General features: G+C 41.9%; 1 protein-coding gene across 9 annotated transcripts in view; it reads right to left on the bottom strand.

Moving 5' to 3' along the window:
- Positions 1–7,495: 7,495 nt before the first annotated feature.
- The window catches only part of PRDM14 (PR/SET domain 14), a 28,181-nt gene continuing 20,190 nt past the window's right edge, over positions 7,496–15,486 (bottom strand). For all 9 annotated transcript variants that reach the window (XM_085605476.1, XM_085605469.1, XM_085605475.1 and 6 more), the window contains exons 7-8: positions 12,635–12,736; positions 7,496–9,829 (exon numbers count right to left, since the gene is read on the bottom strand). In XM_085605476.1, coding sequence (XP_085461602.1) covers positions 9,602–9,829; positions 12,635–12,736 — 330 coding nt within the window. In that variant the 3' untranslated portion in view covers positions 7,496–9,601. The remainder of the gene's footprint in view (positions 9,830–12,634; positions 12,737–15,486) is intronic.

Raw genomic sequence — 15,486 nt, 5'->3', positions numbered from 1 at the left:
TGATCGATGGCGTCACCAGAAGACTCTCTCGATTGTTTCGCTCTCTCAAAACTCGTCAAGGGTCCAAAACAGGTCGATTAATCAGGGCAGCAGTCCTTCGTAGCCGTCGGGACGCGGAGAACCTCGCAGAAAAGACTTTCGGACCACGTCGACATGCAGGGGTCGATGAAGTGGCGGCCTTCCTCCGGAATTTCCACACGAAGCTCCTCACGAACCTCTGGCTTGGACTGGTACCGCTGAAATCGGCCCCACGTTGGGCGCCAAACTGAAGTACTGGGTATTTTAGACCCAGCGGTGCAGGGGCACACACCCTATGACTTCTGGGTTCACCCTGTTCCGGACCTACAGAAACACAGAGTCTTCTGGGTGAAGTCAAAGATTTGTTTATTGGCTGCAGACCAATGACAGGTATCCTAGAAGTACAACAGCGTGTATGTTCTCAGGAGACTGCTGAAAATCATAGGAACGGACTTCATCTTAAATACGCTTTTCCTTGCCTCAAGCATACATTCCTAAGTTTTATGATACGGCAATATACAAGTGTACATTACAAAGAAAAGGCAGAGTCATGATAACCATCCCACATTCCAGTTCGGCCAGCCCACAATGATTTACACAGTAAGGTTCAGATCCCACATCGTATGTCAATAGACCCCCCAATAAACATGAGCATCTCCTGTTTTGGGAAACAAGTCATAAAGCGGGAACAAGCAGGTGTGGAAGAGATTAGCCGGGGGATTGTGTAGAATGAAAGGGTTTTATGATGGGTCAAGCCCTGATGCTAATCACAGGTGGACGGAGGAAGGGGAGCTCGTGAAACCGGTTTGACCCGGGGCAGCAGAGCCAGCTGCCCAGGTCACAGAGAAGTCAGAGGGAAAGCCCATGTACTGTGAGGCCCGTATTCACTCCATTATAGCCTATGTGAGGGCAATGACAAGATGGCCACTGCTTCCAAAATGGAACCCGCGTAGTGAAGCTGAATAACATGTACACAGTGCATTCATAGCTAGAACGATATATAAAGCACTCGTACATGCCGCATTTACCATTTGCGGTTCGCTAATACCAAGATAGACAGGGGTAGGGCCCTGTCCCCTACGCGGTCCCGAATATTAAAGTACGACAAAAGGAGCAGTCCCTCTAACCTTGCTGGTCAGAACCATCAGCTTATCTTGTTCTCCACAACAATTGCTTTTGCCAAGGCTTGTTTGCTTCGATCAAGTCGCCGACACCGCCGACAGCGAGAGCCTGCGTGGGACAGCTCGTGAACCGACTCCTGGACGTTGTCGACCTTCAGGGACCACGTGGCTGCAGAGACAAGCTGCACCTTTCTTCCTGTTTGCACCCGAAATCGCCTGGTACCCACCTGGTGCCACGCTGGTCACTGGCTAGTGACTGTGAACACTGTCCCCTCTGCTTACAGGTGTTCTGCAACTCCGATCCACCCTTGGATCCACCGTATCTCTCCCGGACCGACCGCCTGCAGCATCTTTGTCTTCAGGCTCCACGGAACAGATAGAAGAAACCCGACGCACTTCGAGGCCTATGCACCCGCTTCCTGTGGGTGAGGTAAAGCTGGCACTCCTGTGCCCAAGTGTAGTATTACATCTCTAGTGCCTGTGTTCCAAATTTTGAGTTCCTAGTCCATCCGGAAGATCCTCTTTGCAGTAACTTTGGACTTTTTACGCACCCATTGAAAACCTATGGGAGCTCGTGTGTGACTATTTGCTCTGCACACGCAACCCGTGGACCTCCTGGTCACTAACTGAAGTTAGCTCCTTGTAGGCCCAGCGATTCTAGAGGCCCTAGGCCTTTTCCCTTTTCTGTTCGTGGTACTTATACCACTATTTTAGTATATGGTTTGAGCGGCCACCAGGGCCTATCCATATAAAGTGCAACTTCTGTGTATTCTACTGTAATCTTGTTTGACGATTTGTGCTCCTGTGCTCATAAAGAGACTAGGGGTTACTTTGAGAAATAAATACATATATATTTTGAATATATATCTGTGTGGTGTCCTTTCATTGGTATAAAAGGGGGTTGCATTTGGTAAAACAGCTGGCTTAACACGTTTCACGAGTTTAGCCTCAAAGACTGCTTAGCCTACGCTACCACTAGGGCAGCTAGTCCGAAAAGGTTGACTTACAACCACACCATAAGGGTTGCTTGGCATGGTACAAGGTGGTCACTTTAACTAGTGAACATCATATACCAGGCCAACTTCTCACAACATGACATACTGCAATAACGTTGTTCCTGCTGGCAGTATACAATTATCTAACTGTTTTTTAAAGGCCTTGACTATAAATACTTGAACTTCCTGTATACCCTTGTGGTGCTCGACAGAAGACATAGGATTGACCTTGGAAACTGAATCCAAACAAATATGGCTATCTTCATGAATAGTAATACTAAAAAATGCATTTTTAGATCCACCACTGTAAACCATTTTGCATTGGCTGGGATAGAAGAAAACATTGCAGTAATATCTGGGACCACTGTCTATTGCTATTGGGGCTGAACTATTTTGTTAATGGCTCACAAATCAACTACCATACGATATTTAATTTGTCCTGTACCATAATCTCTTTTGACCACTGGTAAAATAGGGGTGTTATATACATTTTCACATACACTTCGTATTATTTATTTATCCAATAAATCAAATATAACCTCTATTAGTCCTTGTTCACCTTCCCTTGATATTTTGTACTGAGGTATGCATGATAACATAGCATTACTTTTTACTTGTAGATGAACTGGGTCTATTTGCATATAACCAGTGTCATTTGGTCCTTGGGCCAATAATTGTGGATCAATGGATGACAATTCTTGGGGCAAACCATTTCTTCCTGTCACCATATTGTTTTCAGCTAGTGCATTTTTTGCATGTCAGGTACATGCCATCTGGTTAATACATAGTGGCATACATCATTTTTAATGCTTTCAAGCCTAGCAAATTTAGGGAGCATCTGTTAGTCAATAAAAATAGCATTTGTCCTGTCAAAAGACCAATAGTAAAATCAAGTGGCTTTGATATGGGGCTTGTCACAACAATATTAGAAAATCCCACCGACTTATCTACTTTTCCCCTAGAGAGTGACAGGAGGGAGCGAGCAGTGGTAAATAGAGATCTTAGTATTACCTGTATCTATGAGAAATGTTTGCTCTTCACCGGCAACTATCATTTTTACATATAGATCAGACTGCTCTATAGGTAGTGGTACTGGGTCTCTTTTTTCTCTTTCTTGCCTTCCTATTCAGCACACTCATCATAATACTCATTTTCCAAATAATCTTGTGCATGAAAAGCATTATTACATCCATCAAAATAATTTGCACTTACACCGTGCTCTGCATTTTCTTTCCTGGTTTGTCCTCAGCCTCTACCTCTGCCCCCACCTCTCACTTCTTCAGCTTGTAGCCCATGTCCTCTTCGATGCAGAAAAGGACATTCATTCTTCTAGTGCCCTTCTTGCAAACAATAGGCACAAGTATTATAGCATATCCCTGTTCTCGGTGGTGGTGGAACGGACTGCTCTCAGCCCCTCCCCCTACTACTCCCTCTTGCCCTCATATTGCTTCCAAATACCTGGACTCTGCCTCTTTCTGGATATGCCTGTTTCATCAAGGTTTTTATTTTTAACTCTTTCAGTTTTTTATCTGTTTCCCTTTTTCAGCATTTCTTTTATTCTCATAATGACAAGCCATTGTTAACAATTCTGCTAGACTCTTGCTGTCCACATACTTTCATATGTCTTTATGCTGTCTCCCACATAAGTAAATAAATTATTGGCAAACTGGATGGCAACTATGCAATGCCCTGCCACTGTTGCTAAGTCTTGCCCACTGTGAGCCTTGAACGTTTCTTCAAGTCTGCTAAAGAAATCAGTTACCTCCTCGTTCTCCCTCTTGTTACATGCTATTAATTTATCCCAATTAACCTTTTCACTGGGCATAATTAATAGTAATCTTCTAATCAATAGTTGAGACAACCGTAAAATACTTTGTGGGGGCAAATCGCCTGTGAGTCTATTTCTAGCATCTCATTCCAAGTTAGCCCAAACTATGGTCAGTTTGGTCATTTAGTCTCACCTCCTCCTGTATCTCACGAAGCACAACATAGCCAATCAGCATATCAATATCTTTTAGAGTCATGGGGGCAATATTAGTGGCTTGATCTAAATTGTCATAGAATCCCTTAGGGTCTTTCCTAGGATCAGGGAGATCCTTTTTTATTGCCATTAATGTTGTCTTTGTCCATGCCGCATGAACAAACTGTGGGACAGGGTTTACTTTCCCAACCTGAGCAGGGCAAAGTATGTATTTCTCTCTTTGGCAGTATCTTCACTGCGCTAGCATTTTTCTCTTCGCTATTATAATCTAAATCTGTAATTTCCAAAAGTAGATGGGAGGCACATGCGTAACACTGCTCAAACCAATCTTCACATTTGCTTTGAGACAAGGTGGAAACATCGCTATTCCTCCATAACGGTCTTAATTCTTGTAGGAGCATGTCACTACTCTCCGTTTTTCTTTCTATTTCACTAAATAAATCGATTAGGCGATGTACCTTACATTGAGATCATAATTTTTAGTCCTTGGGGATATAGAGTGAAACTTATTAAGTGCATATTTCTTTGTTACTTCCCCCTTTTCCAGCCATCCATTCACAAGCCATCACCCTAATTATTTTCTTTTCATGTGCGTCTAATTGTGTGCTCATTGGTGTGACTTTATCAAAAGAGGAACGCTGCATGGGCATTTTATTTTTATTTGATGACCACTGTATGAGTGGTGAGCATTCAGTAGAATCATTAGACTGGGAGGGCACAGACCCTCCAACTGCCTGCAGTATGGGGGTATTATTAACATTGAACCCCGTCTGTAGACTCACTGATGCTCCTGAAATGGGCATATTCTGGACAATATTTAGCACTATGGCAAAGGGTAAAAGAAGTGCCAGAAGTGCTTTGGGGGCTATCTGCACCAGAGGCCATATTTGTTGCCTGGGCAATGGGGGTTCAGGTTGTGGGGCCATATTATACAGGGGTGGTTTATCTAAAAGGTCTGTTAGGAAGGGTTGTTCCTCACTTTGGCCCGTTTTCCCCATTTGCAATATAAGACATTTCTCAGTCTTCATTTTAAGTTTCCTATCTTTTTTTTCTAAGTTCTGCTGTATTATCCTAGCATCGTATTTGGATACTTAAGCTTGTTCTAACATATTCTGCTGTTTCTCTCTATCTAGTTTCTCCTTCACTGCTAGCGCGCGCGCAAAATTTTCCCATATTTTGAAAACTTCCAACATTGCAGGACGTACTTTTCTTTGCATCAAACATTCTTGCAAGTACTGCAATTTGCAAGATCAAAAGTTCTATTACAAGGAAACTGTAATTACTCATTCTCCTTAGAATACTTGGCCCATAATTTGTTGTACACATTTATGGATATTCCTTTCTTTACCATTAGAATCCAACCTGGGCTATCTTCAAATAAAGTGGGGACTTCTTCGTCTAACCTATTCCCTGAATTTACACAACAATTCAAAATGCATTTCTACAATTTGGTACACTTAGTGCCCATATTTGTTCACAATCCAAACCAATACCAATATGACCAGTCAATACCAATTCCAATTATTTGCAAATACCAACGGCTTTAATTCCAAAGACGTCTAGACCAATACCAATGAATTACAATACCAAAATGAATTACAATCCCAATACAAAAGAATTCTAATACCAAAAAGAATTCAAATACCTTTACAAAATAATTCTAATACCACAAAGAATTCCAATACAGCAGAATAATCTCATCAATTGTTTTCATCTGTTGATGATCACTGGTCTTTGGAAAAAATGTCTACTCCAAAAAAAGGATCAGTCCGGGGACCTCAGCCAGGAAAATCCTGTTGTCAGAAGGCCTTTTAAGGACTTCAGATGGCAGCTGCATGAGAAACTCGGTCTCTTACAATTACAGGACGCCCCACGATCATTAGGTCCCAAGTCGCACCTCCAATCTTTGCTAGGAAAGCAGATGCTCTGATGAGGTTTGATCATGTCTCAAACTATGGAAAAAATCTCCATTTGTTGACTGCAAAGCAGAGAATAAGTTTCAAGTCCCTGTGCATTATGCACAGATAATTTCATAGCACTGATCATTTCGGGCTCAGGGAAAATTCTCAAGGTAGACTCCTGTAAGGTAATCTTTCAAGTTCAAATCTGTTGCTGCATGTCATTAGTCAGTCTCTCAGATGCCTAGGCCTTACATTATGGAATTCCTTGCCCATCTGTCTGCGAAGGATGCAGGATTATCTTTCCTTTAAGAAAGCGCTAAAGACCTTTCTTTTTTTTTTTATTAACTAGATTTTCAGCCTCACTACTTTTCTGTACTTCTGCTTAGGTGTTGATGACAGCATTTGAATTTTTAGCACCAAGCCATTCTCTGGAGAGAATATGCACTCAATATGTAATTAAAACTAATATATGTTCAGCTTGAGGCCAACTTATGGCCAAAGAACCACCTTCACCACATTAGCCAGGACTCCCAAGTTAAACATCTTTGCCATTTTTACACTGAAACAACGATCACATACACAACAGGTCCCACTTCACGGGAAAAATGATCCAAAGCAGCAAAGCCACCAGGATGACCTGATGGTCTGTCGTCACCTTTTACTCCCAAATTGGTGGAGGGGGTAATTTCGAGGAATAGCATAACTAATGTTCCTCATGATATGAAAGTTTTCTCGCAGCACATGCAGAACAGTGAAATATTTTCTGTCTCAGACTGCCCGGGCAAAAAGGATGGAATTGTCACTGGAGCAGTGTATGCAAAGAAAGAGCCTCTGATGGCAGAAACTGTGGTGGATCTGCCATTAGAATACCATCTACCACTGCACTATAAATGAGGCACATCAACATCGAGGTGGGCAATCAAGACGGTTGTCAATTTTTGCAGACATCTTGCTTCCGCCATTCTGTGAATAAGGTCCTTAGAGAACCATTTAAAGAAAGTGGCCTGGATTGTGTATCTCCATTCACATCTACCACCTAAATCAGACATACCAACCCTCACTGCGGACATTTTTCTCCTAAAGCAGTTCATGGTGGGAGCCACTTCAGGCAAATACTGTTTGGTTGCAGCAATTCACAATTGCCATGCCTGGCTGGAGTACATACAACGTGTCTTAGATGACTGAACTAGTAGTGGCCTTCCCCAGCTCTATAGTGAGGTTAGGGGAGTACAGGGGAACATCGAAAAAACTTGAGCAGCCCAAAATTATGCAATTTGATCACAGAACTTCCACAGGTCGGGTTAGTGCATTCTAATTCAATCCAGCCATATGCCCAGTTCATTACTGAACAAGTCCATTTTTGAGCGACTCAATCTAGGACTTTATCGCCCACAGAGGGGAATCTCAATAAAAGGGAAATTAGCCCGCCAACCCTCTAAGGATGTTCCCATGTCAAAATAAAGAGACAAAAGACTTCACTATCACCAAGATAAGATTTTATTACAGGCACGCTGAAATTTCACTCTAGTTCAGTACGTGAGTTCACAGAAAGCACACATTAACAGATGCATGCTCATGGATTCTAGTAAACACCAAAAAGTGCGGCACACATGACCACATCCTCTAAGTATTCACAAAGTTTGGAAAAGTCATGCCTCTCAGCTGAGCTTTAAATATTCAATAAAAGTTGTTATATCTGCACTGTAAAAGCACTATTGTTAAAAACAAAAACTGGTGTCCACGGATGAACGTCATGGGATAGTCCTTTCGTCCACATCTATTTCAGGTGGTTGGAGTCTGGTCCACCACAGAAAAGCAACAGGTCCAGTCAGTCAGCTTAGAATACTATCATCATCCCACAACAGACTGTAAAAAGAACCTACCCCCCTTCGATCAATCCTTAACCTGGTTTATGATCGTCCATCTGTCAGGCCACCGCAGAGATCTTGGACTTTCAATTTTCCACTCCGAATGCGATATCACCCACGGTACTCCTCTTTGTGGCTATTCAGTGTCACTCCTTCCTCTCAACTGCTGAGCTGAGAAAATATGCCATGTTGCAATGTCTTTGAACTAGATGGCCAGCAGTAGCTCCAGCAACCAAATCAACTCAACTTTTCAAGTATATTTTTGAGATCCCTCCATGACGCAACTGACACGATCCGTCAAATTTTAATGTTCATGAGATATCTAAGGCTAGATTAGGTTTATGTCCAACCATCAAGCTAGGCGTGGGTGCAAAAACGATATTTCTAGCTTGAAATCATGTCCCTTTGTTACTGATGGTGCAACATGTGACATAAAAAAACGAATTGCTGTCGAAAATAAACACCTGTTGAAAACATCACTTTTGTGCAACAATACATATAAACATTAGTGCAAATCAGACAGTACTGACATCAAAATGTTGCAATTGAAAATGCAATAAAACAAAAAAGTCACTACAGCGCTTATTTCCCACAATTCTGGCATCATCTGCAAATGTTCGGTCAACGAATTATGTTCCCAAATGCTGCCCCTAAGTCATATTTGTGCTGATCTCAGTGATTTTATTTTCAAACGAAAACCTTTTTGGGATCTGGCAAGTAAAAATCGACTTTTTTGTCTCTTGTCAATAGGGTGAATTAATATATAAAAGCTGGCTGCCCAGCATTTAACAGGTCCCTCCTCTCTAAATAAAATAATAAAGTGCACGTGCTTCCTGTGAGGATGACTGAGCTGTGACTGATCCGTGCGACTCATCCCACCAAAGGGTACAAGTCAACTGAATATACCGTAAGCATGTCAATCCGTGTCCTACATTGCGTCAGTTACCTTAGATAGCCACTTCATCCATCGATTAGTTTAAATAAATTAGTCGGTTCGGAGTTGGAATGCCAGCAAACCACACTCCCCATTAACTGTAAAAGCAGCTGCTTCAAGAATCCCAAAAATATAATCTCCTCCCCATGAGAGTCGGGAGGGGACTTCGTCAGGGGCTACAACCATTGGTTCCACTCCACGACAAATAGGGTTGAGGTACCAATGACATCCCCCCTCAAAGTAACACCAACGTTTGGTGATTGGATGATAAAACCTCTCGCACTCATGCTGAATATTTCTGTTTGAATAAATTGACACAAATAAATGCAAGGTTTTCTAATGCTTGCTCGCAAACATAAATAAATAGAATGGAATTCTGACTTGTACACCACCTCTACATTGTGGGCGCACAATTCAAAGACAGGAACCACAACGAAAGAGTATGCTCTTTTTAAGCTAACCATATTTGTTCAATGAGATTTGCAATCAAAATAAATCTTTGACTTGCCTAATACAGAAAAGCACTGACATGGTATACATTTATAAAATACTAAAACACATGGTTAACACAGACATATATTTTCCTACAGAGAACATCAGTTCCACTGATTTAGTAGGGTATAAACGGTATAGTACATAGTTTTGAAAAATCCACAGTACTTATTATTAACAGCACTTAAATATTTATGACAACATACATAAGTGTGAGCACAAGATTGATAAATAGATCATTGGAAAAGGCTGCATTGTAAAGTCCATGTGTTGGCAGCTCTTCACGGCGGGCTAGAGGCCTGCGTGGAATTGCATGTGATATCTTAGCTCCTCCAGGGCCAGAAAGGGCTTCCCACACACAGTGCAAGCGCACCCTTTGTCCTTGTTGTGTGTGCGCCTGACATGGCTGTCGTGAGCTGCATGGGAGGCAAAGGCTTTGCCGCAGTGTTTGCACTTAAAGGGCTTCTCCCCAGAATGTTGGCGGATGTGTGTGCGCAGGATGCTTGACGCGGTGAAGGCCTGGAGCAAAAACATGAATTATAATAAGGTGGTTAAGCAGTGTAAAGAACATGTGACCATGTAAGCAATACGTTTGGACAACAACTCAAGAAGGACCAATCAGTCTTCTATCCAAAACAGGTTATGTAGATTCAGTCATTAATGGTGTCAACTGGTGCAGAAGACCACTTGCATGTTACGGCTAGTGCTTTGAGTACACAATGAATCGTGTTTGTAGCACCCTCTATGCCATTAGGCCAGGAATGATAGGTTCATTCTTGAGATGTAGCAGGTCCCCTGAACAGTATTTCAGATTCAACAGCTGTAAGCCTCTGCTCACTGGTACCCAAAACCAGCTCCACCTCTCCTGTGCCCTCACTAGCATCAGTGTTATTTTCCTAAATGACCAACATTTCTTTCTGACTTTGACAAATGTATCACATAGGCCTATTTTACCCACGTGCCATACAATTCTTACATTCTCAAGTGACATGAATTTCAAAAACGTTACAATCTTTTTAGAAAAATAAGAGCTTTAAAATGTTGGATGACAAATGCAACTTTGAAAGGCAGGAACACAAAACCTTATTTTCACTGTAATATAATTTTCACAAAGGATACATTTAGTCTAGTTCATTAGATTTAACACCAAAGGAATAAACAGGTTTTGTATAGAGCTCTGTGGGCATTTAAAGCTTTTAAAAGCTAAACAGCACTGAACCGTTCCTTTTCAGGCATTAGTAAGGCCTGTAAGAAACTCGATGATCCAGTGTTTGAGGATGCAAGAATGTGTCTCTCTCGGAGTGCAACAGTTCAAAGTGACAGAGTAAACAACGCATTATATCTGCAACTAAGACAGTTATTAAAAGTTGGACACAGATTTTCGAGAGCCATGCCAGAAATGATTTTCCTCTGAATTCACTAAATATGATGTTTTTGAGCATATGTTTTCTGATATCAACTGTATCATGCTAAATAGTATTTTATATATCAATGATTGACAATGCACATATTGCACTTGGAATTTTGTCAATATAAGAAATGTATCTTTGTTATTTGGCCCACTGATCTTGATGTGAACACAAGAATAGAGGACTTGTTTTATTCTCTGTGTAATTTAATTTATCTATAAAAATAATTATAATAAAAAATATTTTTATACCACTGAACAGAGTTTGTATGTACATATTTATGATATATTTTGTTTAGGTCCACAATTATTCCCATTGTTCCTAAAGATGCGATACTTACACACCAGTTATTTTCCCTGATTTAGGAACTCGTTGTCAGGTATACCCCTATTCTTACACACATTAAAAGAAGAAAACCCAGAAACATTTAATATGGAGTATACACTTCTTTCCCTATAGAAAGCATGGCTTAAAAAGCAGAATCCCTGGTTCTTTCTAATATGAGAAAGGCTGACAAGGTCAGAAGATAAAGTAACTCAAGCAGGATGAAACTGACATATCATATCAGGCAGCTGATCAATGCAGCAATATTTCTTATAGTCTACACCTTTTGAAACCCTTGTGTCGAAGCATAACCTAGCAGTACCCTCAATGATGCATATGGGCTCACTAAAACCAGTTCAGCTTTGCGTCATCTTTTAATGATGATCATGATAACAATTGAAAATTGAAGACATTTTGAGAAAGCCGCCCCCTGCATGGGGAGTGAGATCAGGCCATGGGTACCGCTCCTCTACCCTCATGGCTTTGGCCGCAGGGCCAGGACTTTGGGAGGGGTGAGAGAAGTTGTTCCATCGTATCCCTCATAAGAGTCACTTCTGGCTCCATGGGAGTACGCATGTAGGAAGCATGGTTCAGGAGTGGTGGTGTCATGGTCGGGCAGGTGTCACGATAAGTGACTCACCGCCCTTTTAAAGACAAGCTGCCCTGACAGTGGTAGATGCAGATACTGTTCATGTCCCCCTGTAGCGAAATATGCTGCATGCAGTTCACTCCATTTTTCAATTGCTTTATGCAGCAACCTTTCTTGATGGAATTCTTTCTTCTTAGTTCAAAGAAGATTCATTAAGGGAGTAATAGGTTGACTCCAGCTCTCTGGACCCGGACTCTGGTGCATTGTGGGAGCTGTAGTCGTGCATCTTGTGCTTTATGAGGGCTCAGAGGCCACACAACAGTCTTATTTTAGTGCGGGGTTCATCTGAGCTTTTAAAGCACTATGATGCACCATGTGCAGCCTTTCGCATTATATAATGCTATGGGTTTGTAATTGCATGTTATACCACGCTGTGTAATATTCTGAATTTATCATGAATGGTCAGTAGACGCCCATTAACACTTTAATGACGCTTACATCATTATCTTATTCTGCAGTCTAGATGTATGTGCCTACATAAAACACCATGAATGTCTTCGTGACGTAGTCATGAAGCCAGCAGACATGAGGTTAACATAAGGAAACATGGTTTCTCACCAATATCGCTACATCTGGCCTTTCGGCACATACAACCAAGGTCTGGGGTTCTTTGTGAAATTCATTTGGTGGTCTACACTCACATTGGTGTAAATACCTTGGTGGTCAAAAAACATTCAATGTTGTGCACAATTATACCGGATATTGATCGGTGCGATTTTCCTACGCCGATCTAAAAAAGTTCCTGTTTTTTAGTTGAAAATGTAAATTAACAGTTTTAAAATACTGTCACTCGCCCTGTGTACACATAGAGACCCTGATATTTCCCTCAGTAGTCAACCTAAAACTAAAAAATGCAGAACAGCACCTTTTTGGTGCTGTGACGAGTAAAGAGCAAAACACAAACCAGAGACCCGCTAACCCACTGCCTTCCATGAAGATTACCTTGTTGCAGTAGACGCATTTGTAAGGCCGTTCACCAGAATGGACTCTCATGTGCTTGTTCAGACTGGAGGACTGCGAGAAACTCTTTTCACAGACGGAACACTGCAAAATAAGTATACAGGTCAGACTTATAAGTTAACAAGAAACTCCCCACAATTGACATATATTCAGAACAAAAATCAATTTACTACAGTTTAGTTAGGCATGAAACAGTGCATGGGTGTTCCGATGTGAGACTTGAAGAAACTGCCTATATGTATGTTGTGGTTAGAACTGATGCCGTCTGTGCTTAATGGGTGCTGCAAGGTTGAGCATACGAGGACTCTTCCTAAGACTTCATGAACATTCATTGATGGCCTACTCGAGCCAAAGGAGACCCCATTAGCCTCATCTCCAACCCTCGCAGTTCACCCTCAGATCACCTTGGTTATTCACGGTTTCAAATGAATATCACGTTGATGTTGCCTATATTGCTTCTCCAACCTCCAGCTTGAAGCATAAACTCTTGACCAGTATCACTCCCTGTTATGGAGTGCATACCCTCCAAGAACTCTCACGCCACTCTGACGCATTATGCACCATTCTTTATCAATCACCAGTAGCGGCTCCTCGAGGGAGTGCTGCGGGGCAGTGGGGCGGGGCGGGGCAGGGTAGTAAACTGGCATACGGCCGAACAGAGGTAAGTAAAGAAATAAATAAAACTAATTACATTGCACACGCTGCAACGCCAAATGGCGATGCAGCGCGTGCAATGTAATTAATTTTATGTATTTATTTCTTTACTTACCTCCGTTCGGCCATATGCTGGAGTTTACTACTCCCCACCCTGCCCCTCCCTGCCCCGCCACACCACACCACACCACCCCGCAGCACTCCCTCGAGGAGCCGCTACTGTCATTCACCTCGAAACTGATTTCAGTGCCTTGTATCCACCCCACACCTTCACTACTGAGAAACTCCGTCGTCTGCTATGGACCACTCACGCCTTCTACAAAGTAAACATCAGCAAGACTCATACTCTCTGTAACCTTTGGAGAACCAGTTTCTCGGATACACTTGAAATGGATCTACTTTCCGACATCACCACCCATCTGTAGTTAGAACTGCCAAATCTTCCTACTTCCAAACACACATCTCATGGCTTCAAATCCACTGTCCCAAACACTCTCTGTGCTCCTACCCATGACCCAGGGGCTATCATTTGAAGTTGACATGTTGCTGAGGACTTCATAAAGTTTATTTTCTATCAAAATCCAGACCATCATATCACCCATCTGTGTTCTATTCACACTTCATTCCGCCCTGTACAGCCATGCTTACTCACTCTCCAGCCAAAGCTCAATCATCACGAGAAGTAGCCCCTATAGTAAACTTTTCCTTTTCGCCATCTGAATCATGTGTCCAATACATTATGGAAACTCTCTAGCCACATGTCCTTACCCAGGTAGCCTAGGTCTTTATTTTCTTTTCCCCAAAACTTCAAAATGACGGTGACCGTGCCCATAATCATAAAAACCCTATAATGATCCACCCACCCATCCAACGCTGCTCAATCTCTTTCCTTTACATCTCAAGAACAGCTGAATGTCTGATCTTCAAATGACTGATCCATTACATCCCCAAAAAGTATCTCTACAGCTACCCCAATATGGCTTTCTAGATTAATTTTGCTAAATCTAATCTCTTCTACAAGTTAAATGCTTACAATCAACCTTAACATACTCCCTAAACACGAGAGAAACCTAGGTAACACAGCAATAGATCTCCTCCTAACTCAATACCCCTGCCCTATGTCATCTTAAGATTTAGATAATTTGTCCATCTAGATCCTACAACTGAACACCCTTGCCTACAGTTTCATGCCACTGCCAACAGCCTCAGCTCCTTCATATAAAATTTCCAGAAACAACTTCTTCAATCCTTCAACTTGACAGATGAAAGGAACTCCCCCAGACCCTACCAGACACAGCCAAGTCCATCAGGAGAACCGGTAAGGATTTTTTCTCTTGCGGTTAAATGATTGTTCCACACACGGTCTCCCTCCCGCACCACTTGATAAATGCTTAATGTCTAGAATGTTGTCATATGTTGTAGAGTTCTTATAGAGCATGTGGTTGCCACAGATGTTCTATCTTGAAGCGAATAGTCATTTCTTGAACAGTCTGATGTACACAAAACATCTGCGGTCGCAAATTGTGTGATTCACAAAATCGCAGGGTTTGCGACCACAAAATTATTAGATGTATGAAGACCCTTTCATAATTAATTCTGAATGACAATTACCTGGGACATAAAAGGGGCTCCTTTCCTAACTGCAAGTGATACAGCCCTTTATCAATGGTTTGTGACAAAAAGTATAGTCAGAAACCACTCATCAGATATCAGAACCAGAGTTGGGTGAGGCTGCTTTCCCTTTCTGGGTAGTGTTGGGCAGCCTTGGGTTGAGCAGGCAGGTCCAGGGGAGCCATGCATGCTCTCTCCAATGTGTCCTCAAATGGGAAATTTGTATTTTTTTTTAAAGCAGGTATTGTCCCTTTAAGATCTTGGAGCATATTTCTGACATTCCATGTATTGACATGGAATGCATGAAGTTCTCTTGCAAAACAGCTGCTTTAGCTTTGAGTGCATTCACATATATTACAAAAAATGTACACAGACAGAATTTTCACCAGGTGGAAAATACTGAACACTGAAGTATGACACTATTGTGCATATGCGCTATTATATATTTTTTTTCTTTTGAATGGGAAAATAGTTTCCCTCAATAGAAACCCCTTCTTTTACACCCCCAAGTGAATAATAAAAGATGTGCTCCATCCCACTTCATACCCTGAAAATGGACTTACTCTTGC

The sequence above is a fragment of the Triturus cristatus genome, chromosome 5_1 (genome assembly GCF_964204655.1).
Source record: "Triturus cristatus chromosome 5_1, aTriCri1.1, whole genome shotgun sequence".
In the NCBI taxonomy this organism is placed as follows: Eukaryota; Metazoa; Chordata; class Amphibia; order Caudata; family Salamandridae; genus Triturus; species Triturus cristatus.
This window is presented reverse-complemented; position numbering and strand designations above follow the sequence as displayed.